General features: G+C 38.2%; 1 protein-coding gene across 1 annotated transcript in view; it reads left to right on the forward strand.

The window, feature by feature from the left end:
• The window catches only part of EFCAB6 (EF-hand calcium binding domain 6), a 79066-nt gene extending 54272 nt beyond the window's left edge, over nt 1-24794 (forward strand). Inside the window, 13 exon segments of the mRNA XM_032186576.1 lie at nt 546-741; nt 1788-1922; nt 2998-3080; nt 11657-11801; nt 11804-11834; nt 17401-17522; nt 18270-18330; nt 18333-18386; nt 18389-18445; nt 19299-19438; nt 19440-19484; nt 21968-22117; nt 24672-24794. Of these exon segments, the coding sequence (XP_032042467.1) occupies nt 546-741; nt 1788-1922; nt 2998-3080; nt 11657-11801; nt 11804-11834; nt 17401-17522; nt 18270-18330; nt 18333-18386; nt 18389-18445; nt 19299-19438; nt 19440-19484; nt 21968-22117; nt 24672-24794 (1342 nt within the window).
• Nucleotides 24795-27006: the final 2212 nt, after the last annotated feature.

The raw sequence follows: 27006 nt of genomic DNA on the forward strand, positions 1-27006 counted from the left end.
CTTAAGTAGCTCATCAGGATCTGTGAGTCAAAGGTATTTTTGTAAAGCAAAAGTCAAGGGAAAGTAACAGCACTTAGCACAGCGAACATCAGCTTCTCAATAGAGTCTGTTAGATTGTGATGTGAAGAGGAGGTTAAAGGACAAGGTTGAGAGACTACGTGTCCTCTGTTCATGTTGGTGTTGATAAGCTCAGCAGCAGGTTGTGATCAAAATATTCTGCTGTGCTTAAAAAGCACCAGATTAATGCTAATGGACTGGAAGGTTGTACACATGAGCCCAGGCTAAAGCAGTTCTCCTGTTGAGCATCTGGAGACTGGTCTGAATCTGCATCTGAGAGTGTGGTTGCATTTAATTGATGGGATTGGTGGCTTAGACCTGAGAAAGCTTGGGCTGGAGTTAACAGGATTTGTACACTGACAGCACAAACGTATCTTGAAGTGCTGCTGCTGTACAGATAATAAATCATAGTAATTAATCACTGCAGACAACAGTAAGATAGTTATTTAAAATCATGGATATCTTGTTCTGTGTTTTTTTTCCCTTAGCTTAGGAATCAGCATTCATGACAGCAAGCTCTCTTATTTTGATTTCCTGAGAGCACTTGATGATGGCAGAGCATTTAAATACCAACAGAGACAAAAGCAGGCTGCACTACCTGCAAGCTTTGCAGCGCTCAGCTTAGAACAGACCTTAATTAAGATAAAAGAAAAAGTTGCAACATCTTATGATTTGTTGTACAAGGTAAGTTTCATGTGGTCATGGAATATTTTTTTAATTCCCTTTCTTCTGCCTGGCTGGAGACGAGCCCAAAGACTTCAAAACTTTTCTACTATTAATGGAGTGTTACAAAAAACCTTGGCCTATGTATGAATAGTATGTTCTGACAACTGCAGACTTTTTGATTGTATTCTGGTAACTTCACAGAACAAGCATATCAAATCAAGCCTAGAGGTTTTGTGAAGATAAGGATCGGAAAAGAAAAATAAAACAGCAAATCATCTGAACTCTACTCTCTTCCCCAAAGCCCTTTTCCTTCACCAGTTGTCTGCAAACTGCATGGCAGGCATGTAAATAGTCACATCTTTTGAATATCTCCGTTGAGTTTCCTAAATGGAGACTTCCTATAGGTAGATATAACGTGCTAGTGCAGGCAGACATTATGGTTTTATCAGTGTGAGATGAAAAGAACATGTAGCAACTGAGGATACAGACATATGATTGGATGTGGACACATTATAGTGGCTGCAGAAGTTAGCACCTGTCAGCTGGCTTCTGCAACTGTCTGCAGTTATACTCTTGGCCACTCCTATCTCTGACACAGACAGATAAGGCACATTAGCTGACAAGCAGCAAGTTTCCTGGTTTTCCCTTCTGTAAAATGAGGATTACAAAAATAACCCTTTTTCTCTAGAATTTTGAAAGCTCTTTATGAAAAAAAAAATGCCGTATATTAAGTAGTCTTAGGCTGTTGTGTCAGAGCATACTGAAATGCAGCAGCCTGTAGAGTAAATAAATTTTAATGTCACAGTAACATTGTTTTCAAGCATGCGAAAGAATAATCAAAAAGACCTTGAAGGAAGCATTCCTATCACAAAGGAATGTAGAGCCATGTAATCTGCACCTGCAGTTTCAGGTTCAGTGTAAGCTCATGGCCTTAGAGGCAGGCCTGCAAAGATGGAGAGTTGCTGCCAGCACAAGGGAAGTAAAGGGAACATGATGGGGGTAGAAATTCCCTTTTATCAATGGCTGCATTTCTGAATTCTCAATCTTTGGGCTTTGTCCTGCAGTTAAAAATAACACAGGCTTGCAACAAAGACATCACTAATGATGTTGCTGGTATAACTGAAAAAGAACAAAATACTGTGGGAGATGCTGTTTCTTTACAGAAATCTCTTTCCATGCTTCTTGGAGACTCTGGTGATGTTTGTAAACTTACTGGGGCCATCACAACATTTTTGGCCAGATAGACTAACTCTTAAACAGCATGCTGAACTATTCATATAATCACTTTGCATTTTTCACAGTAAGGGAAAAATCCCTTACTGTGCTCTGCATCATTAAAATTGGATGTAGCTAAATACAATAGTCCAGGTTAGCGTCTGGTAAATTTTAATGGGGCACTCCTGGCATCCTAAAAGGCAGTATCTGTCCTCTCATCCCTAGGTGCCTTGGACATGGGGAAGGTCACAGTTTTGTCTACTTCAAAATGACTTCTGACATGAACAAATTATCCCTTTGATCTTTTAGGATACCATTTGGTTGTCAATATAACTTCAGACATTTTCTGCATGGACAGCCAGCCTTTTTTGTGGAAAAGCGGAACTTTTTCTCATTTCCTTCATACGAGAAAATAAGAAAATTCTCCCCTTGTTTCTGAGTCATTTTTTGTGTAATAGTTGCTGCCTCCCATGTGACTGGGGAGTCTAACAACATGAGTTTATAACAAAGTGTTTGCTTTGTTAGAGGCAGATCTGAAAGCACAGTTCTTAAAGTCTAGCTAGTTGGAAAAAATAACATCCCATCTACGACACTTCTACAAATGAATACAAACCTTTGAAGTTTTATAACAAATAGTTTAAGATTTGTTAGTGTTCAAAGGATTCCTTTCCAATGTCCTTTGCATATGGTAATGTTTATTTTATCACTAGACAAGGTTTGTGTACATTAAAATATACATTTTTAAACCTGTTATTTAGAACAGTTCTAAAGCTAAAACAAAAACCGCTGAAACTGTAGGTTGTTCTTTATTTGCATATTCATATGTAGCACAGAAATAGAGGCCAGTTTTGATTTATTTCAACAATTGCCTTCATTTTTGAAAGAACAGAAAACTTCAAACTAAGAAAGGTTCTGGAAATTTTTGTTTATTTGTTTCTCTATGTATAACAAAAAAATCTGTAAGTAAAAAGCATGCAGGCCTCATTTCCATAGGAACTGCTAAAAAAGACTTGTCTTTTGTGGTCTGTCTAGGTTGTAATTTGAAATCGTGCTTCTCAGACATTTTCTCTATATGATGAAGAAGGCACTGGAGTAATTAAAGCACTAGAACTTCGGCAAGTACTTGACCACTTCTGCTTTAAATTATGACACTAGCAGTTCAGGTACCTTCTCAAGAACCTTAACCTTTGCAAGGAGTTGACAGTATACTGGAAAGCTTTCCTGAAAATCATAAACCTCCTCTCAGAAGTAAGAATAGTTACTGAGCTCTATTTTTCTTTAGTTGATAAAATCTAATGTGCTAGAAACTTCTAAATTTCACATATTTTTCTTTTGATCTCTGTCAAGCTCCACAAAGCCCTTATTGTCTTATAAACTGCTCTCAGAAGTTAAGTCTGGCACTCATGCAGATGTAAGTCTCTACATGTGGCAAGCTGAAATCATGACCATGGATGCTACCCAACTGGATGACATAAGATGTGGGATACCCAAATATTCTTGATGAATTCTGACGTGTCTAGATGAACTGACAGGAAGTGGGCAGAAAAGTGAGTGGAGTGTGGAGCTCACCACGTTCTTAGCACCAAACAATATCAGGAGTGTAGATGTACTAGTAAGGTCAAACATGGAGGTTAGTCAAATACAGAGAAAATCTTGACTGTGTCCATAGACGGTCTTCTGATGCTCTGAACGTATTTGTTGCAACAATTCAAGTTAGAGTTGCAGTTTCGCTGTGGCAGATGTTTTTGTCTGCAGTGTCTCACCCAGATTAGTTCACTTGAGGCAGTCTTCAGGAACAGATCCCACATCTCATACTCACAGCATTCTTTTGTCAGGCAGAAATTCTTACTGCGCTTGAAAACAACAGGAACATATCAAAAGGTGTAAGTAAAAGAAGTCTTTGTCCTATTTTAATTTCACAGTCTTTCTCTTTTCTCTAGTTTCTCCTATCTTAGTCTATCTTGACCAGTGGGATTAGGGTGTAAGTAGATGTGAGTGTATAGGAGTCCAAATGACATTACCTTACTGTTCATTTCTGAATTTGGCTAGGGATGTGAAAGCCTGTTACTAACTATACACATAGGAGTTCTAAAAAAAACACTGCATTAACTTGCGTTTTCTGTTCTAAGAAGTAACTATGTTTCATTTTCAAAAATATATGCTCGAAGCACAAATAAAATGAGAAAAATAATAATCATCACCCAGTGGAAAAACATATAAAAAGCCTACCACTTTATTGCCATGGTGATAATGGAATGTTGTGCTAAACAAATCTGTATAGAGCTATATGGTGATTAAGTTCTGTGTCATAATGCAGAAGCTGGAAAACCAGTGAGATTTTTGTTTCAGCCTCTTCGTGTCCTGAGTCAGAAAGTCTGTCAGGGCTTGAGTGACTGAAAAGAGCAGAAGGAGGGACTACACTTTTTGGATGAAGGAGGACCCATAAACAGCTCAAAAAGTTTGTAACGTGTTATAGGGTTTTTTAGTGTTTTAGTGACTTTAACAATAATTGTCAGTTACAAATAGACGTAGATTTACCACAATACTTATTATAAGTGCATCTTTATTCAACATTTTATATGGCTGCTTAAGTGCTTTTATTCTCTGTAAATTTAGCATTAATAGTAGTGTAACTGTTACTTTGTCCTTAGTGGCAATATTACATTTAGTTACAGTTATTTTAAAATAGTTGGTGATTTTAAAATATTTATATTTTCAGCTTATTAAAATTTAAATGCAGTCTTAATAGATGTAATAGATTACATGGTTCTCAAGTGTAAAACATTGGAATACTTTTTATAGGTCAGAAAACGCTGCATTTCCCCTTTATTCTGCTAGTATGCTGATATAATTTCAGTAAGTTTCAACTGAATCATACCAGCCCAAAGACAAATTGTGTGAAATACAACTGTATAATTATTTTAAGAATGTTTTTGACTGCTGTAATATTGACCTACCAGCAAGCTTTAAGACTTTAGAACAGGTGTCTACTTTTGCTAGGGAAGGCTTAGCTGCGATGTCTTCTCATCCTCCAAGGAGGCGCTAAGCTTCCATAACAACTTGACAAGCTGCACACTCCTGGGTTCAAGCTCTGCAAGTGTACATTTAACATGAAATATCTTTAGCAGTACTCCAAGATCCTGAGTACTTTCCACCTCAACTTAACAAAAAATAAGCTACCTCCCCATCTTTCAGGAGGTACTTGGTTCATGACAGGATTGGAACCTGTACTGCTTTTTTTCTATATTGAGCATTCTCCTTGAACTGTTTTCTGTGCTGTGTTGGGGTAGAAGGGATAAATCCATCATTAAAAGCCCAAGTTAATCTACAAGGGGACATTTTTGAAAAGACAAAACAAATATGAACCAGGGTCACAGTACTGGTTCAGCTTCCAGATGCTCTCAAATGTCATGTTTTCCTTTTGGGTTCAACCCCAAATCTCACATGCCTATGCAATTTCATCCCACCTTGGGCTCACATGTATTCCTGGGGTTCTGTGCAGGTTCTGGGAGAAGGCAGTTAAATTATTCACTTCATCCAAACATGCTACAGTTTTGGCCTGTAAAGTATGTATGTAAATTAATAAGGTATGCAACTCATTCAGGAACGTTAGGAAAACTGATCATTATGCTATACAATTTGATCACTGAAGTATATTAAAAAGTAATGAGTAAAGTATGCAGCTTGATCATTGAAGTATGGAAAATTTACTGAACTAGTAAAGTGCGAGCCTGGGATGATTTTTGTCTCACATAGCACCTCATAAATATAACCCACAACCACAAAAGCAAATATTCACAAACCCAAAAGCCATACAGGTTCAGATTTTATTTATTTATTTTTTTTTCGTAAGAAATAGCTGAATAAGGGAAGTTGAAAAAATGATTTCTAAATGTTGTATTCATCACACGGATCTTTTGATGTCTTTGACATATGCTAATGAGCTTTACATTCTGATTAACTCTTTAGAATACACACTATGGCATCTGTACATCTGATCTAATTTATATGAGCAGGATTCCCACTGAATTACAGCTCCGTAGAGGTGTAGAGATACGCTATATGAAAATAGAACTAAAGAAACATAAAATACTTCAAGCAGTGTGATTGCAGCTTAATATTCAGGTAAGGAAGAACTGCGGTTATGTCACTTAGCTCTGATATTGGTAACTAACTGCAGAAGAGCTGAGAAAGGAGGAAGAAGACAGAGAGGACCTTGTCTTGGGGATGCTGTTAAGCACCAGTGGGTTCTCTGAGGACATTTGTAAAAGTCCAGACTCTGGAGCTGGGAATAAGCATCATGAACTTTTCTTGGCTGACCTGCCAGACTTATGATTAATAAGGTCTGAGTGGAGCTCTTCTGCATTAAAATAAGTGGCTAATGCAGTCTGGCCTAATGAAAGCTACTCAGGGGGGAATCAGACACCTCCTACCCCAAAAGAAAGTGTACTCACCATCCTTCTCCACTGTGAGCAATTTCAGTAGTGTAACGGGAAAAAAGTAAAGAATGTGTTAAAAGCAATAGTAGAGGGAGTGCTGGTCAGATCTAGGACAAGGTTTTACACAGAATCAGCACACCTACACTGTAGTGGGTAACACAAGAGGAAAGGAAGGATTGCGATCAATTGTTTTGTGTTGTTTGGCCTTCCTGCTGTGGAGGCTGCTGAGTGATTTGCAGTGAGCTTAATAAACCTTTAGCTGTCGAGACCAGCAGCGAGAAGGAGGAGAGCAGGTCAGGTTGAAGAGATGACGGAGAGAAGGGATAGACCATTGTTTGTGCCCATTCAAGGGCAGGAATTGAGCTAATGAGGGATTTGCTGGCATGTGTGTCTTTCAGCTGACAAAGGGAGTAAGTAGAACCATATTTGGCATAACTGCCATTTTTATTTTTTTTTTTTAAGGTGATGTAATGTAAATGATGAAATTTGGATATTGGGCTGATTTCCAGAACTTCTTTTGCAGGAAAAATCATGAAACATTTCAAAATCCACCTAGGCATTTGATTTAGCTTTGTCCTGAACTTCCTGTTTTGCACACCAAGTTCTCTATTTCTGTTTGTGTTTAGCTTCCTGTTGAGTTTCTCTGCAGTTGGTCTCATGCTGCAAAGTGCTTTCTTTTCTAGCTGAGTACATTTTGTTTCCAGCTAGGTACATCATATCTACTTGCCTGCAAAACTGCAGGCTCACTTATTCATGCTTGTTGCTCTTCCTGCCAGAGAGGATCTTGTTTCTCTTTGGACCAGTACCCGTGAGAGGATTATACCTAGGAGGGTATAGCAATATGTGCATCTCTTCTTGAAGCCTGGCACTGTGATAAGTGTGCCTTCAGTCCCAGGACTAGTATCCACTATTTCCTAATGAAAAGCATTGGGTCTGTTGTTGCTGTCTCTATCTGTGTTGGACATGTTGCTGCTGGAGAGTCTACAAAGCTAAGCCACTTGGTCTCACATCACATTGCTCTCAGCAGTGGCAGTGCTTGCAACCCTTACCTGGAAAATGCAAATGAAGCGGCTTCCTCATGCTCTTGGAAACTATTCCTAAACCAACAGAGGGACAGCACTGATGCAGCTTACCAGCTCCACAAACAGAGGGTGACTGTGCTGTGACTCTCCAAAACTCTGATTTGCACTGAGTGCAACTCTACACTGTATCTGTTGTAACTATATAGTTCTGGAGCTCAAAAACAAACAAACTAACCAAAAAAGACCGTGCAACAGAGGAGTGGCATCCTCTCCTCAATTTTTCCATACTCGTGCTTCACAAATTCATCAGTGTTATTAAGCCAACCCTTGTGCACTGTGTTCAGTCATGGAAGATGAATTTCAATTGCAGCTATGATCTTCCTGTGCAATTGCACCAGGAATATGTGAAGACCTGCTGTACAGATGTGGTGCTTTTCCCTGTTTTGTGGGTGGGAGTTTTACAGGTTTGTTCATCAGTCTTCATCTACTGAACCTCTGGCCCTCTTGCTCGCAGACAGATGACTCAGCAGTCGTGACCTTCTGCACCCAGGCTGACCAAGGCCCGCTGATCACATGCCTACCCTTAGTCAGCAGCTCCACAAATTCTGTCCTAGCGTAGAACAGCCATTCTCCAGAGAATACCCCTTCTAGGATATTGCATGTTAGTATTACATCTGCTTCAGGCTGACAATATCAATCTTTCCTTGTCCCATGATATAATCCCAAGTTACTAATAATGCATAGTGAAACTGGATCAGAATTTCCCTTCATTGCTTCTGCTCTTCTTGCACTGCCCTCCCTGTGACTACGATGTGCCATACCTCACTGTGCCAGGATTACTTGTTTGAGATCTCTTCCTATTGACAATGCTCACCAACGCTGTACCTCCCTTTCCTTCTCTGTTTAAAGTAATGAACAAAAAGGTCTAACAAAAATACCTACAAGATACCACAACCAAAACTGCTCAGAAAGTTTATTTCTTGAAACAAAATCCCAGATAATCTATTCTGCCCCTCTCAAAACAGCATCTTTTGGAATTTAAATTCCATTCCTGCTACCCAGCTTGCCCCCAGTTGTGCTTCTGCCCCTATTTAAGGCTAGAAAGCAAAATTTTAAAATGGCAAAATTTTCCTTGGGATGAAAGCCTTCACTTTATATTTATTTGAAGAGAAGGAAAAGGAGAAAGGAGCAATAATCGTTTTGAGAACATAGTATTAGACCATCAGATGTAGTTCTGATGGACTAGACACTTCTGGGGAGACAGAAGAGCAAGAGTCCTCCCATGGCTCCTGCTTCTCTATCCAGTTCTACCTAGGCTTAATGTTTCATATGTATTTAATACAGCTGTTATTTTAATTACATGTATAGGGCTGTGGCATTTTTGTGGACAAGGCAAAGTTTGACAAAAGAGTAGTCTTTGATTCATTGTGTTAAATCATTTGTCAAATCATCATATGCCATTACAAATGCTAAACACTACAGAGTGTTTTATCCTGCAAATGTGACCTCAAAACTTGAGTATGTCAGTTGCAAACAGTTGGTCAAAACAAAAATGCTACTTACAAAATGACCCTTACTGGAGTATTCATCTTTTATTTATAATTACATTTATTATTGCAAGCTCTTGTTGCCACCAGCTATGAAATCCTCAGCAGGTGTAAATCAGCACTCAGGTTATGGAGCTAAACTGATCATTGCCAGATGAGGATATAACTTACAAACCAGTGGTAAAACACAGGCCTCTCTGTAATACTGAAACTTTTAAATCAGATTCTAAGAGCTAGAACTGGCTGTCTGGTGGCAATATATGCCAACAATATATGGTTTGTTTGAACACAAGAACAAAATGACTTTCCACCCCAAACCACACTCGGGCAACTAACTCTGCTGCTTCCATACATCTTTAGGGAAGAACAATTTATGGAAAACAACCTGAAGATACTTGTTGTTAAGGTAAAGGATGGTCCCAAGGGTAAGCACAGAAACCTCTACAACTTATGTAAATGTCAAAAGGATGATTACTCCTGGCAAAGGTCATTCTCACATACAAAGAGGAAAATTGCATCTTTTTTTCAGGTAAAGATACAAGAGGCTTCTGTGCAAGCAGTTTCCCAAGACCTTTGCTGTCTAAACCTCCCCAGAAAGGGAGAAAGGTCAGACTTGTGACAAGGCCAGAGAAACTGTAATTTATCTGGATGTTCTGATTTACTTAATAATAATAATAATGAATGAAAATAATAATAATGAATGAAAGGCCATAACTGGATATAAATGGTTTTCTAGTTTTCAATCTGTGGTTTACAAGAAGAACAAGTTATTTTTATTAGCTTTCTTACCATTTTAAGATCAAAGAGTGTTAGGTCTTATGAAATAATAAAAATAAATAAATAAATAAATAAATAAGCTCTTGAAATTAAATAAATTATGAAAGCTTGCACTTTCCATATATGTTTCTTTAAAAGGTTCCAGGGCAGTAATTCTTTCTCTAAGTCTTTGGCTTCATAAGAATAATTAAAAGCAGAGGTGACGTGGTTTCTAGTCTAGACCGGCCTGCAGGCAGAAGGTATGCCTGGTACTGTACCATGTCTGGCAATCTTCATTTCTGACAACAACAAGGACCTGGCTCCATGTCTGCATGAATAATTCCACTTCTTGTGTTTCTTCTCTTGGTAATACAGCTGTAATACCTATCCTGCAGAAATGTTTTATGTAAAGCATGGTTAATAATAAAAAGTGTTACTTGCATCTGAAAACAGGGGAGTCTTCTGATCAGAGGCAGACTTCTTGCAGTTCTGTAAGAAACATATTTTCTTTTCCATTCAGTTATAGCGATCATGTGAGACATGATAAGGAATCAGGCGCTCAAGACAAAAAGCCATCTGTTTCTTTTTGATATTTCATATTGCATGGAGCAGGAAAGGTGGCAATGCTTATATGCTTGAACATGGAGGTATAAAATATAGTAGTAACATTTAACACGTTGTAAGAAACATCTTTGGACCAAAACCAGATTATTTATTTTGTTGTTGTTGTTGTTTTACCTCTTACCATAGCTATAGTAAAGATGGCTACTACTTCTGTTTGTGAAAACTTTCCTTTCAAGATATTTTACATATTTAGTTTAGACAGTGCCAGTGGGTGGAAAGTTGGCTTCCGTTCCTGAAAATAAGTAGTTGCCTTTCCAAAATTCTGGTACTGCTTTTTAATTACTATTATTGTGCCATTCCTGGGACTAATTTTATAAGTAAAACTTGATTCCATTTTAAAAAACTGAGCTTGCTGGAGATAGAATGCAAATGCTATATAGGCTTTCACTGATACTTAATTTTATGAAATTTATCTTTTTGCATGCACAATGAATCTTTCGGTATTCTCAGGTATGACTGTACCAAAGCACAGCAGTTCTTTGCTCTGCAGTGTATTCCAACTGACTTTTGCAGCTTTTATCTCTGCTTGCCACATGACCTCCTACTGCATTTACTCAAAATGTGAATTCTCACCCTGCAGAATGCATAATGGGAGTTTAGTTAGGAGGAAGCTTTGGTGGTAGATTTTAACAGCCACACACTGGTGTTAAATTGACAGCAATACACAGAAAAAAGGATTGGTGCACACCTCGTTCAAGCATTAACACACATGTTCCCAACCCCTTTTCTGCTCTACCTTGACACATTCTCTACCTTTGCAATATTCAACTGCAATATTTAGCTGCTGTATTCCTACTGTGGGTGACCAGATTTGAAAGTGCCACAGTGAATATACCTGGGACTTAGAAATGGAAGGGAAATAATTGCCGTCTCTTTCAATTCAGGACTTAATGTCTTTTAAATCAAATAGATTTCCACTCTATGCTAAAGACTATTCAGATGAGAAGAACGTATTTGGGATATTTGGACTAGTTAGCATTTACTTCTCTTTTTCTGTATTAACAGAATAGCCCTCTTTGTAAGATCACCCAATTTTTTAGACCCTTGTAAATGTGTAGGTCAGTCTTGGAATTCTGTGATTTTTGTTGGCCTGTCACCAGTTGGATCATGATTATAGAGTCTATTTTTCCCCTTAACTATGTTACATAACCCCTTTTCCTCTTTTGTGGTATAAGCCAGAATTCCTGGAAGCAAGGTTTTACTGCCTACCAGGATCTCTAATACTGCCTTCTCTGTGGACTTTTCCCTCTTCGGCTGGCTGAATGCCATACCGTGATTTATAATTTATTCAGTGGATGCATTACTAATTCTGTGTGTATATTTTGTCTAGACTGAGGAAGGGCAAAAATTCTTTCTGCCTAAATCTTCTTGGAGCTGTCAAAGAGAGGCAAACTCTTGCAGATATCAGAAGTAGCAACTGCTTGCTTAGACAGGATTGCCAAGAATTTAAAGATATTGACTCTTCAAAAGATAACACACGATATCAAAAGAGGAGTTCTGGGATATTTGTAACTGATATTTTCAACCAGCTGACTGAAGAACAAGTAAGAAAACTCTTTATTTTTATTCTTAGTTTAAGCGTACAGCAGGTAATTGACTGTGGCTATATAGACGTGTTTACAGATTGTTCTGAATAGGCAAGAATTTGTTTAACAAGTTGGAAGAAATGAAAATGTTTTGGAGACTCACTCCATGAACATTTGTTGCTACATTTGTGGGATATCATTTTTTCCTTACCTCTGAGTATAGCTGTGAACGATAATAACCACAGGCTTTCTAAAGCAAAGTCACGGAGATGCTATTGCTAATACTGTTGTGATTTAACTGCAGTAGCTCTCTTTTCTTAGCTCTTCATCTGTGTATTCACTATTTTAAAAGTTTATTTTTTCAATTTTGGAGTTAATTCACTTCTAGGTCGATGGGGGTGAGGAGTAGGGAGGCACATTGTCAACATGGAGTAGAAAGTACTTCATGGGGATTTAATGCAAATTCCTTTCCTCAGTAGCTATTTTGTCCTGCCCTCATTGGACAAAGAAAAGGGCAAGCATTTGATGTTTCCCAGTCACCTCTCAGCTACTTTTCTGGATTAAAGATTCCCCAGATAAGCGCTAGCAGAATTTATGTAACCTTGAACTTAGCTCGAGTGATGAACGTCATGATATGAATCTGTCTCTACGAAGCACCTGGTTAGAACCCGTGTTAATCTCAGTGGAAGCTGAGGTTCCCATCTTTCCTAAGATTATGTTCTGCTGGATTTAAAGTAAAAAGATGCAATTTTTATCTTTGCTAATGATGTGTCACTGTGATTTTTCCTAGTCCCAAAACTAGGTGAATAATCAAACCAGATGTAACCTTGATTACAAAGTTTAGTATTTTACTTAACAGCACTCCAACCTTCATGTCCGTGACTGCATCAATATTATTTTGGAAACTGAAAGACGAGACACAGAACTCTTATGCTTGTCTAGATCCTGAAAATTATTTGGTACTTTGTTCATTGCACATATATATCCTCTGATTTTTTGGCCCAGTATTTCCCACCAGCACTTTTGACTACAAATTGCAGACGAGGAGTGGGGTCTGCTTGTAATTACAGTAGAGAGGTCTGCCATATTATTGGGCACTGCTATACATATGTATAGTAGCAAATGAAAGCACTGAAAAAATCAAAGTATTTTCTGCTTCCCCCTTGAAAATTATAGAACAAATGGCCTGTGCTCTATTCCTGGTCATCATATTGCTGGCGAGGTACCAAGAGCAACTACCAGGTCTTCTTAAATCTGAGCCTCCACACCAGATGAAAGCAGAAGTGGAAATTTGGTGATGCTGTTTCCTTATCCCTGTGACCACTGAGTGGAAGATCCAGGTTTGTTTCATGGCTAACCTCTGGATGTAGGACTAGAAGGTGTTTTGAGCAAATTTGCTGATGACACTAAACTTGGAGGAGTTGACTCTTGTTGAGGGTGGAAAGGCCTTGCAGAGAGATCTGGACCTACTGGAGAGCTGGGCGATCACCAACCACATGAAGTTTAATGAGAGCAATTGCCAGGTCCTGCACCTGTGACTGGGCAACCCTTGCTATACATACAGACTGGGTGATGAGATGCTGGAGAGCAGCCCTGCAGAGAGGGATCTGGGGGTTGTGGTTGATATCAAGCTGAATATGAACCAGCAGTATGCCCTGGCAGCCAGAAGGGCCAACTGTATCCTGGGGTACATCAAGCATTGCTAGTCAGTCGAGGGAAGTTATTGTCCTGCTCACTCTGCACTGGTGTGGCCTCACCTTGAGTACTGTGTCCAGTTCTGGGCACCACGGTACAAAAAGGGACATGAACTGTTGGAGAGTTTCCAGAGGAGGGCTACAAAGGTGGTGAAGGGCCTAGAGGGGAAGACATATGAGGAATGACTGAGGTCACTTGACTTGTTCAGCTGGAAAAGAGGAAGCTGAAGGGAGACCTCTTCACGGTCTACAGCTTCCTCACAAGGGGGAGTGGAGGGACAGGCACCAATCTATTCTCTAGTGATCAGCGATATGACCATTCTCTTTAGTGACCAGCGATAGGACCCGTGGGAATGGCATCAAGCTGTGACAGGGGAAGTTCAGGCTGAACATCAGGAAGAGGTTCTTCACTGAGAGGGTTGTCACGCACTGGAACAGGCTCCCCAGTCACTGCACCAAGCCTGTCAGAGTTTAAGAAACATTTGGATTGTGCACTTAGTCACATGGTCTGAATTTTTGGGTAGACCAGTGGTGCTGCCAGGAGTTGGATTCGCTGATCCTTGTGGGTCCCTTCCAACTCTGAATATTCTTTGATTCTAAGGCAGGCAGGCACACATAGTACTGAGTTGTGAAAAATCTCTTGTTTTTTCCTTTTTAGAAGCAGGATGGCAGGCATCTCCAGCTGAAAAGTTGTCCAGACTAGATTCTGTCTACTTTATGCTCAAGAAGAACGGAAATGACACAGGAGTTATTTTATGCTTAAAAGAACCTCAGAGAAGTAAAGAAAAAAAAATCCTGATAGAAACTGTCATCTATAATAGCAACGAGAAGCAGTCCTGAGGAGCCTCATTTATGTAAGCAGCAGCCTCTGTGCGAGTGAGACTCAAGCCCTATATCTCCAGATATTTTGATTTTGACAGGTCTCTCAAAGATACGCCTATGTATATCTATACGAAGAGGCTCCAGGAGAGCCTTCCAATCTGGGTACAGGATTTGCCACTGCTAAACCAGACCCCTGCTGTTCAAGGTGTTGTCGCTGCTCAGAGTTGTTACAAAAGTGTTACCAATATCATAGTCTGGATGACTTCACAAAAAATGCCATCTTTATCCTCTTCTGAATGATGGCCACTTACTACTGTTTGCTATTAGCAAGACCTGTTTGGAATCCATATCAAGGAATGGATGAAGACATTCCTCCTGAAATTCGGCTTCTTGGTCTTCTGAATTTCTGATAGTGTGGCCTTTCTCATAAAAGGTGTAAACAAATGGCAAACGAGGTGTTGATTAATATCTTCCTGAGTGACACCCCCCATTTTTATTACAGGCACTTTCCTCCTCTGCTTGAACTACCTTGACTTGCCTGAACTATTTGCAGTCCTCAAAATTGGCTACATTTTGTTGCCTGTTGAAAGTTTCTAACTATATTTAACCCAGTTTATTGGGGTATTGTTCGATTTAATTGAAGTTTGTAATACACTTGAGATCCTCACATGAAGTGTGAAGTGTAATCACAAGTGCAAAATAAAATTGTTTATAATTCATAATGTGGTAGCAGCCAGGCCAATGGGGGAAAGTTGAAAGGAAATTCAAATGTATCCTTTGCCCTTTGAAGTTGACTGCAACTTGGCACATGCATCAAAGAGGTGACTAGTTTCCTTTAGGGTTTAAGTCTCTGCTGAAAAAAGATCAAATCAAAAGCAATCTGAGGTTCCCAAACAGATTTATATTAAAAATCAACAACGAAGGCCCTAAAAAAAGCATACTGATGGCTCTTGAAACACTTGCAAAATGAGTGCAGCTCATTTAAGGGCAGACTGTGATAATCCCTGCTTTGATTAGTAGCTTATATCATGAGTAGTCCCATTAAATTCAGTACAGATACTTGTGGAATAAAGAGCTGTTCAGTGAAAAACAGCCCAACCTCATCCTTGCCATACAGAGAGTGGGATACCTGCCCTGCCTTGTGCCAAGCAGCCATCAGACCTCCACGGATCCTTTCAGGCAGCAGAAACAAGGGCATCAGCAGCTGCCCCGAGGACTTTCACAGGCTGTCAGTATTGTAGAGGTATGGTTCCTGGCAGTATCTCATAACTTTATGTGATTCAAAAGGCTGTAAAGATTTTCTGCTGTGTTCTTTCATGCTGATTCATTTTTTGCCCTTGGGGTGAAATAATTTGGTGATGCAAGTACAATAATTGAGGAACCTTAATGGCTTACTGAGGTGGCTGTAGAACTTGTGTGTACCCAATAGCATGAAAAATTCTCCTTAATGGTACATAGCCAGGACACACATGCAGCATGTATTTAGATTTCACGATAAAATGTTATTCTTCTATACAGCACCTCAATCACTGTGTCTAATCACAGCGTTTATAGTATAACCAGCACAATAAGGGCTCAATTCAATTAAAAATGTCCTGCAGAAGTCCCTTTTTCATTGTTTTCCCAGCTTTGTACAGGCTTCTGCAGAGAAGCTATGATTTTTTTTATATTTTTTTTAATAAGATGAACCCTAGGATTCCTTCTATTGTAAGTCATCTTCTTCTTTTTTTCATACATTTTGTCACATTGTTAGTACCTTAGGGGATGCTGTTGTAAAACTAACATTTGCAAAAGTCATCTTTTGCTTCTTCATTAGTTTGGAAAATCTTTGGAACACAGTCGATGTTGTTGCTGGTGGATGGCTGAAATATCAGGGACTTTTGAGAAAGTTCAGCTCAGAACTCGTACAATGCCATCAAGCACTCTCAGCGTTCCTAGTCTTGCAACTTCTACCAAGCCAGCTACCCGTGCCATGCAGGAAGCACAAGTGTCTTCTCAGCCTATGAGTGTCCCAATACATTCTCTCCCCTAGTAGGCAAAAGAGTGTAAGTGTGGTTGTTTTATGAATTTTCTTTTTATTTTTTTCCTCTGGCATAGGCTGAAAATAATACCTGTGGGACTCAGTGAAGGTGTTTCTATTGATTTCCAAGGAATCAGGCATGAAAATCTGCTAATAAGCAAATGAGAGTTATTTGTAAAATATTTGCTTACAATGACAAAAATTGGGTTAAATTGTAACTCCACTGAAGTCAACTCATATATATCAATTTATACCAGTAATATTCCCTGCTGTTACCTTCAGCACATCCATCAGAGCTGTATGGCAAATAAAATTTCTATTCTTAAGCACAATCACATTTCTCAGAACCAAGTAAACAAAGGCTCAATAGCTGAAAATGCAACATAAAAAATGTAGATGGTCATCTGAGAAGGCTAGGCAGGATTGGAAGTTACAGTTTTCTACCTGGTGTTTACATTCTGCTGGTCTTGTTCTGCTTTTTGGTGGATGCCAAATTACAGCTGTTACAGCTGTGTTAGTCTTACTGGTAGACTTAATCATAAGACCTCAAAGAGAGGTAAGAGAAGTGGATTAGGAAGGCAGTAGTTTTGCTTTGGCATTCCTATCTATGCTTAGTGTCAATAATGTCAATATGCTTAATGTCAATAATAACCCCCCCCCCCAGCTGCCATTCTGGCCTCTTATGCTAGTGACAGGACTGACAGACAGGTTGGAAATAAATACTGGCAGAAATATTCAGTATCCCCCTTTGTGGATCTACATGCACCTATTCCATGTTCTTTGGTTATAATCAAGCCTACAGAAGAAAAAATAAAATATTTAGAATTATTCAGTGCCTGGAACATGCTTGGATTTTCTAACTAGATCTACATGGAGATGTTTAGCTACTGAAAAAGAAATAACAGATTGATTAAATTAAAGATGCAAACAACTGTGTCACAGCTGGTAAATCTAAACACTGGCCCATTGCTAGCTCAATTATTGCAATAACTGTAGGTTCTTTCTTGAAAAGCCAGACAATTAGCTGTGTGTGTCCTTCATGCTTTGATTCAGTTCTCAGAGAAAGCACTGGAAAATTTCCCCTTGCTGTCTGTGAATGCTAGATCGGATGGTGCAAGACAACAGGAAGGGAATGTAAGTCTCCCAGAACTCACGGTGGTTGGGAAGACCCAGCCAGCCTGATGTTCATCCATCCAGCATTCATCCCTGCAGCATTTGCTGCATGGAAATGTGCTCGAGTCCTCAGCCAGTATGCAGTAGAGAAACCCCTGAGGGAGCACTGGGAAGTCTCACTAAATATGAGATTATTTGTTGGACCTAGAAGCATAACTATGGCTTGTGCAACCATAATAAAGAAGTAGGCTGGGGCTTTACTTCCAGCTCACCCACAGTACTCCTGAGGCAGGCAGTCAAAAAGACAGCAAACAATTCGATCCTCTCACATTATTCTTTCTGTGGCTCTGCACACGAGCACTGAAGAACTGACTCTTCTACTAACAAATCAAGTACTGTTACTGCATTATTCAGTGACTTTGCATTGATTTGTTTATTCTAAGGTGGTATTACATGTCTTTTTTAAACACAGTATCTGTTCTTTAATAAAAAACTGTTTGGAGAAATTATTAAAGATTCACAAGTAAAGTAAATAAAATAATGACTAAAAAAAAAAAAAAGTGGTCAAGGCCCATTAAATGAATAGCGTCATTCTGACACTAAGAATTTCTAACATGCTGACACAATTCAAAACAGACTTAAAAATGGTTTGGGTGATACGTTAGTTTCAAGTCTGGAAAGCCAGAAAACTGGATTTGTCATCTGGTATTTTGTCTACACAACCAGTAAAACTTGGATGAAAATAATACCATTATCTCTTGCTTTTAGACACCAGCGTCCAGCCATCCTCAGACAGCAACGGCATGTTCTACACCTGTCCTTAATTGTGAACAATAGAAAATAAGATAAGAAAGGATATCCAACGTTCCTGGAGAAGCATAATTAACTGTGCAAAGAGAAGGATGTCGGCAAGCTAGGAGAAATCCCAGTGTCAGACTTCCTAGGTTTGTTACCATCTGAAAAGTGCTCTATCCATTCTCTGATGTGTTCTGTTTTCCTTCTGATGTCCTGGCCATTGGAACATTTAGTCTTTAGTCAGCTGGGCATCCACTGTGTGATTGCTCCAGGTACCACCCTGTTACTGCAGAGCAGAACAGCTTACTGTACACTTGGATGCAAAAAGTTCATGTTCCTCTTCAGAATTATTTACTGTTTAGAAAAAGAGAACATGGCTATGCTTGTGATACTTTTGGTTTGTATACAAGCTATCTCATCACCTTCCCAGTATACCACCCTTAGCATGCCTAGTGATAACTGAATAGCTTCATCAATCTTTACTTGTGATCTTGTATGTGCTTCTGGCTGCTCTGGTCTTGATGGGTGAATGCCTGCTGATTTCAAAGGACCTTGGATTTTACTCTTAGACAAGATGAGCTATCTGCTCTTCTGGTGTGTTCTCTTCTACACAGAATTCCCAGTGCTTTTCTAGGACATTTGCATGTGTGATAAGACAATGCGCACCTGTGTAATTAGATATAAAACTCCTCAGTATAAGAACATGTTAGCTTATCAGAACGTTTATTACAGTTAGCACCAAGGCATATTTCTTGTGCATTTAAAATCAAAGTACCGTGCTATCAGTCCCCTGAAGCCCTGTTAAATGTGAACTGCCACCCCTATAAGTTTAGGCATATGTATATACCTGCATCTAGCAATAGCTGCATAATACATTTATGCAGCAGTCACTGAAACTGAGCTTGTCGACATTATTCCTGCTAAAACGTGTACAGTACAATGACTGTCTATTTTTATGAATGACAAAATTAATATTCTTTCTGCATTTCTATATTATTTCAGATATAGCAGAGAAGTTCCACTGGGGTTTAAGTAAAGAGGAAATTAACCAAATAACAACAAAATATGATTTCAAGAAAAATGGAAAATTTGCATACCATGACTTCCTTCAGAGTTGTATCTTGTTGTTAAAAACCACAGAAAAGCTCACTGCTACAAAGGGTGATTATACAGAAGCCTCAAAAACCGGTACACACAAGCATATAAAAAATCAAAATTACTTTTTTTTTTTTTTCAATTTCTTCTGTAGTGGACATAGTATTCTAGCATTCTCTTATTTAATCCTCTTATATTAATTGTATTTGGTATCTCCTTCAGCTGGAAGATTTAACTCCCTGTGCTCCCTTGTACCCAAGTTTTATGGTAAATTGGTTACATTTGCTAAAATGTGGATAATAATTACTAGTGGAAAACATTTAAGAGCTTTTGCTGAACTAAATAAAAATCAGTTAGAAATAAAAAGTGCAGTGAATGTGTGTCAGGAGGGGCCCAGTCTGGAGCTACTGACTGTAGCTCCAGACTGACTGGGGCTGTGCCCCTGCCCCATGCCCAGACCTGTAAGACAAGTCCAGAGGAAGATCTCACTTGCACTGCTGTTAATGGTCACTGAGAACGTCTTGTAGCCAGGGCTGATCAGCCACATTGTGCCCTTGCAGCTCTCCCTGTCACACATAGCAATTCCCCAAGCTGCAATGAATGACGGTTACCCACAGGCTGTTCCCCTTTGCCCATAGTACCACTCAAAGGTAGAAAAGATTGGAAGAAATGTAGAATACTGGCTGTAGTGGCCCAGAAAGGAAGTCATCAGTAATAGCGTCACAACCAAGTCTTGTAGTAGGAAACAGTGCCAAATTCCAAATCTGCTCATTCAGCAAGCCTGCTACATTTTTAGGCTGTTTGTTACTGTGCCTAATTAGTTTAGATATGGTTAGTAGCAGCATTTTGTAGAGAAATTACATTACTGAATAGTTTTCAGATGTGGAACAAGCAGATTGCTACCAAGGTATGCTACCAAAGTATCATTAGGAATTATCAAGAATTCACTACCAGTAGGGAGAGTAAGGTAAAACTAGTAAGTTTTGCATCAAAGAACCTCATTATCTTACATAAGGTTTCCTTATATACAAATCTGATGCAGTAAAATTCTATCCCAGTATTCTGGAGTGGATAAAGCAGTCATTTTTAAGTCTGTATGTAGTTGTCCTGAATCCTTTTTATTTATTTATTCTGTTTAGAAAATATAATGAAGGTCCCAGCCCAATGTTCTGAGAATCATTATATAATGTAATATTTAAAATGAAATTTCCTCATAGATTGTTCACCCCATTCCACCTAATAACTATACAGATAAATATCAAAAGGAATAATAATAATAATTAAAAACAAACAACAAACAAACAACAAATAAAATCTTTTTATTTTTGTTGCTTTCTCAAAGCTTGAGAGAATCAATGTCCTAGGGCTTCATCCAGGCTCTGAGCTATGAAAATAACCCAAGCTGCATTCACTGTAAAGAGCTCTTTCCCTCCCTTCACCACAAGGGTGCACAGTATTTTGGGTTGGAAATCGCATTATTAATGTATCCAAACATTCCTCAGCTATATATTCTGAAGGAGGAATACACCAAGAGTACAGAACAATGGTGCAGCCGACCACTAGGCCTCTTAAAACACATATAGGTGCAGCATGGTGCCCGTGTCCTTAAAGCAGTTGTATAAAGTCCACTGTACATTTCCTTCACAATGAGACATTTGTCAGAACACTAGCTCACGTGCAACTGGCACAAATATGGCATAATTGGCTTACTCAATTAAAATAATAATACCAGCAGGGCATTGGGAAGAAGTTGAGCAGGACCTGAAGGAAAATAAAAGGGTAATAGAGCACATCCAGATCCCGAAGGTGGCTTGAGGCTTGCTGACTTTTCTCAAAGTCAGCACTTACTCGTGGTAATACTGGAGTATTAATGCTTTGTACAAATGGAATGAATTTCACCATAAGGAGTAATTCTGCAGTTCACATGTGTTCAGGGTACAACAACATAAGGAGTTTAGCCAGGCTAAAACAACAAAAGACACCATTTCCCAAGTAAAATTAACACTATCTTCCAGCTGTTGAACTACAGAGGTGTTAAAAAACTGATTACAAGGTGTTTTAGGTACTGAGGAAAATGTACATGGGGAATTGTTTTTCTTAAATACCATACTGCTCCCATAGTTGGATTATGAATTCAGACATTTTACAGAAGAAAAAAAAAAAAAGAAAAAAAAGAAAAAAAAAGGAAAAAAAAAAACACTGAAAAATGAACACTGCAGGCAATTAAAAATTACTGAAAAAGGGAGTTGAAACAAGGACAAGCACAATACATTAAAAAACACTGAGATCTGAGAAGTAACACTGACTTCAGAATCAGTTTCAAATAATAAAAAGTTAGGGGCGTTGACAGTGATTAAGTAAATATACCATCTGCGCTTTCCAAGAATATTAAAATACTATAGGTTAAATTATCTTGTGTAAACAGTATCTTGCAATAATATGTAAACAACTACTTGACAAGCAGTTGCCGGTTAAGTCAGTGTTACTTTCCAGTACCTTTTCATTCTGTGTATAGTTGTGCCCAGTTGTGTCCATGATGTTAGTAAATGATCATATTTCTCACCCAACTTTGTTAGATGAGTCCTGGACCACAAACCATGTCATTTTGCAGTGCAATTATGAGAATTCAGCCCCAGATCTTGCACTGCTGGAGACCAATGAAGCGAACTTTAAATCCTATGATGAAAGGTCGTACTGGACTGTTAAATATTGCAGATTTCAGACAAGTAAGTTGCATTTAGCAGGAAATAGTCAAAAAAATTACGGTAGTTTAATCTGAGCTTCCTGACAGATTTTCTGAAGAATGGTCCTGAACTAGGATATATAAACTCATCCTAGCTTCTCTATAGCCTTTGCTCTGACCTTTGCTCATGGTAATCGTTCTCCACATGGTTATACTTTCTGGAGGTCTGGGATCTTGTTGGGATCCTGCTATAACAGCATACATAAAATAGAGAAAATCCTAGTCCCTATACAAACTTTAAATACATAGTTTTCACAAATGCATGGTAAGGAACTGAAGTGTTGGGTGCATTGAATGAGCTCCTTATGGTAGGTCTCCCTGTAGTCACTGCTGCAGCTGCAGGATCCTGTTGCCCTTCAACTGGTGAATGTGGAATGGGCCTAAGTACTCCCCATCTGAGAGTCCCTTGTACTGGTTTCTCTCTTTGCTTTTCTGTGTGCAGCATAATTTTGTACCAGGTGAGGGATCCATATCCTCTACAAATATTTTGTACCTTGTATCCCCTCAAATAGCAAATATACACCTGTGTATTCTAGATATATAGAGTCTGGAATCAGGAGTTGCTTCTTCATGTAGCTCACAGAGAGTTTGACTTTTGCTTAGCTTAATCTTTAAACTTAATCCTTAATTAATTTAAAAATATTTGACATTGTTTTACTAGGAATAATAATCACTATCTGTTCTAGAGGCGTTCTGAATATATGCTACTCAATTGCAAGAAAATAATACAGTGTGTCTCTAAACCCATTTAATGCTGCATGGGGACATGCATGGGACACCCCTTCCTATCACTACTGCTTTGAAGAACTGATAAACTGGTAGATGGGATGCTCAATCACAGTAAGCAAATGCCTAAATGCAAAAAGCAGTCATGGGGTGTGCTTCTGAAGCTCCCTTTTCCCTGCAGCTGCAGGAAGCCAGCTTGCTGCCTAGCATTTCTAAGAACCAGTCTAAAACCCTTTAGATCATACCAGTCACAGAATGGCTCTTTTAAAACCTTAACTTATTTAGTATTACTGGGAACATGATATCTTCTGGCACTGCCACATAGCTGAAACCCTGCTGCCCCTGCATGAGGGCCAGGGGACAACAAGTATCAGTGTGGCTGTATCATCTTTGTGCCTGAGGCTCCCTGGCTGTCATTGCAGCTTTCTGCCTGCCTGGGTACTGCCTCAGCAGACAAAACTTAGGGGAGAGGGAGCGAAGATCAGGCCTGTACATTTGATTTTAATTTGTCATACTCCTCTAGGACACGTGATGGTTATGTTTCCTAGATTAAAAACTATGTCAAACAGCTTTCAAATCAAGCTTCCCTAACATGACCTAAGCTAAGCAAAAATAAATAAGAAGTTGAATAAAATCTAGCGCCTCATGGATTTAGATCAAGAAGCCATCCCCAATTCCAGAATACTACTGCAAAGGTGTTAATCGACCATTTAACAAGATAGAAAGTGATCTGTGGAGGTATAGATCCCTTTGTCTCCTAGGTAACTTAATTTACTGAAACGGAGAAATTAGCTCTCTACTAACTTCAGTAATTCCGCTGTTTATTGCTGTACTGTTTGCACAGGGCTATTAGTGATTTCAGATGTTGAGTTGTTAGGGCGGAAAGATGTAGAATAATCTGAATTTTCCAGAAAACTAATGAAAAACTAATGATAACTGGCATGGCCCACAAAGATTAATGATGTTACTGGTCACTTGCAGGGCTCAAATTCCCAAGTTCATCTGAAACCAGAAGGGATCCTCAGAAATCAGTCATTATTTTCTTTCATGTTGGGGCATTACTGGGTTATTACTATTATATAATAATTATATTAAATGCCCCATTATTATATAATAATAACATAAAATGCCCCATATAATATATGGGACATTATTATTGTATAAACAGCTGAAGTACTGTAAAAGGCACTTTGTGAAATTTTTAGCATTAGGTGAACCAGATGCATCCTGTTCAAATTGGGTTCTCAGTGAAGTGTTCAGAAAGTATGCCTATAGGCCAAGCATTTGTCCTGTGAAAATTAAAAACACTGAGTACTGCATGAGCGTTATTACTTGCTTTGGGATTTGCACAGTTTGAGTGACTGCGTTACTCCTTCTGTTTGTCTGGATGTAAAGACTACAGATCATCCAAGGAGGATAGAAAGGAAGATATTCCACCTCTTCATCCTATCTCCTGATAGTACTGAAAGCCTTCTAAACATGCATTTCTTGTAAATCAGCTTCTACACACATTGATGCTACCCATTTCCCAAATCTCCCCCTAAGGCAAGTGCTATTTGGGATAGAAGACAGAACCCCATGTGTGTGCAGTTTTTCAGAAATGTATTCTATGGAGTCATTACTGACATGGGAAGAACAGGAGATAATAAAGAGGATTTGATTTTCTAATATTCTCAGAAACCTAAGATAAAGTGGAGCTGAATCACAAAGTTATTTTGTAAAGAAATTTTAACAAGAAAAAACTAATGTTTTTACTTCATCATCATCCAAAGTGCTGGAATAAATTTTAAAGTTGTTTCTGTCTTTTGTAGGTTCTTCATGAGTACAAAATCAACCTAAGTGAAGAGGAGTTATTTAATATTTTGGAATATTATGATAAAGCCCTCTCTTCAAAAATAGCATATAAAGATTTTCTCCGGGCATTCTTACAGTAGGATTTGGTCAAGTGCAAGAAACTGTAGATACAGATAGTGATGGATTTATAATTTCAAATTTCAAACTAATAAATTGAGTATAGCTATTTATTTATTTATTTATTTATTTATTGTAACTATTCATTAGAGAGCTCAAAATACTTTAAAATTCTGACAGAGTGGTCCTGTGTTGTGGATTAAATCTACATAGTGAAGGAATTAATTCTGCATAATCCATTTATCAAAAAAGAAAGAGGCAACAATTAACATTGTCAAAATAACAATTCCTAAAGACATCTCCAAAAGCGACTCATTTAAGAATTTCTGTATTTTTAATTTTACACATTTTATTAATGACATACTCTAATTTCAGTAAAAAGGTTTACAAGGCATCCTATTCAATTTCCTCAATTGTAATTTTCCAAACATATTACTTTTAATATATTAGCCTTCATTACTCAGAAAGTCATCCCATTTCTCAGTGCATCTTTTCTGTTTACTTACAGTGACATATTTGTATTGTCAATATGGAATGACTATGAAATCTGAGATGATGCCAGCGGTGTGACAAAACCACACCTTTCTGTTTTAAAAACTGTTCTACAGTAGTTTAAAAACTGTCCTTCAGCAGTTTAGGAAGGAAGCTACTTTACCAATGAGCATTGACTTCTTAACAGCAGATAGATTCCCAGTGTTAGACATGAGGTTATTTTTTTTAAGGATTATATATATATATAAATTTATATATATATATAAATTTATATATATATAAATTAAATAGTAAACTGCAAGTAAGCCCTCTGGTTAGATTTTCCAGTTCTAGAAAGTTCTGTATGTGTATCTTGTCAGATACTTAGATCTTGGGAAGGAAATTAAAAGATAATCTCTTTGTCCATGGAACTTCTGTGATAATTAAAGGATGTATGATCATCTGAGCTTGCTTACTGGGATTATATCAATAACTAAATGCTTACCTGCTCTGAAGAATTCTTAGATAAATATGTCTCTGTTGGGTTCCTGAATTAGTTTTCACTGGTACACTGAAGAGCTCTGTCCTCATCACCTGTACGTCTTTTGTATCTTTCTTTCTCCTAAGTAAAATGTAAAATAAGTTAAAAAAATAATAATAAAAGAGAGAGCAAGTCATGTGTGTGATACACAAATGATATATAGAAGGAAGTCTCTGGAATGAGAGTGGAGAGAGGAACATAATCCTGATTTTCTTATTATTTCTAGTGAATATATGAACCATTGCCAAGAATCTGAAAGATTCACAGTGTAGACCAACTTAATGCCTCTTTTCAGGGGAAATGTTTCATCATATTTGGAGATTTTCAGGAGATTTACAGAAAATTTTGTTTAAAAAAGTACTTGTGGATGTTTCAAATTGGATCTGGAGATGTGTAATGTAGATATTCTATACAGTTTCTCATATAGATTCTAGGATTTCTGTAATTTCCAATTTCCTATAAAATAAATACATTTGAAATTGGATGTATTTGAAATAGTAACAAAAAGAACATTTGCTTTTTCAAAAAAAAAAAAAAAATTCCTTCAGTTTTTCCATAATTGATGGCTATCTGTAAATCTCTGAAATTGATGCTTAGATACTGGATTAACAGAGGGGACTGTGACTAGAGTTATTTAGGATGTTCTCCCAATACAAAAATTCCTAGTTCCATTACTAGAAAACAGTACATTTTAAGAATACAACACCTATGTCAGCAAGTGACTGAAAGGGTCTCGGTGCAGTTGCTGAACCAGTAGGCACCTGTGGCATGAGTTAAGTATTCATACTGGGCCTCTCTGGGAGGTCCTGTGTTGGCATCAGCCAGCCATATATGGAAGACCCATGCCCAAGGGCATCTCAGGCTACAGCAGGTAATGTGTTTCAGCAACTGTGCTGAACCCAAACGGGGTTCAGCTTAGTCCCACTGAAGAACCAGTTAGTCTATTTAAAAAAAAAAAAAATAAAATATTATTGTACCTTCCAAGAATCTGCAAACTGCTCTCTTCCTTACTGGCAACTTCTTCCCCTGACCCCAATCAGGTACAACACGTCTGATCTAATTTCTGTTATTATTTCATACAGTTTGTGCACAGAATTAATTTTTCATACTCATTAAAGAATTAATTGCTATTTGGAACACCCTAAAATTGTAACACAAATACTACAATAATTATTTTTAAATAGTGGATTTCACTGAACAGATCTAACCACTGTGAAAAAAAG

This window comes from Aythya fuligula, chromosome 1, assembly GCF_009819795.1.
Source record: "Aythya fuligula isolate bAytFul2 chromosome 1, bAytFul2.pri, whole genome shotgun sequence".
In the NCBI taxonomy this organism is placed as follows: domain Eukaryota; kingdom Metazoa; phylum Chordata; class Aves; order Anseriformes; family Anatidae; genus Aythya; species Aythya fuligula.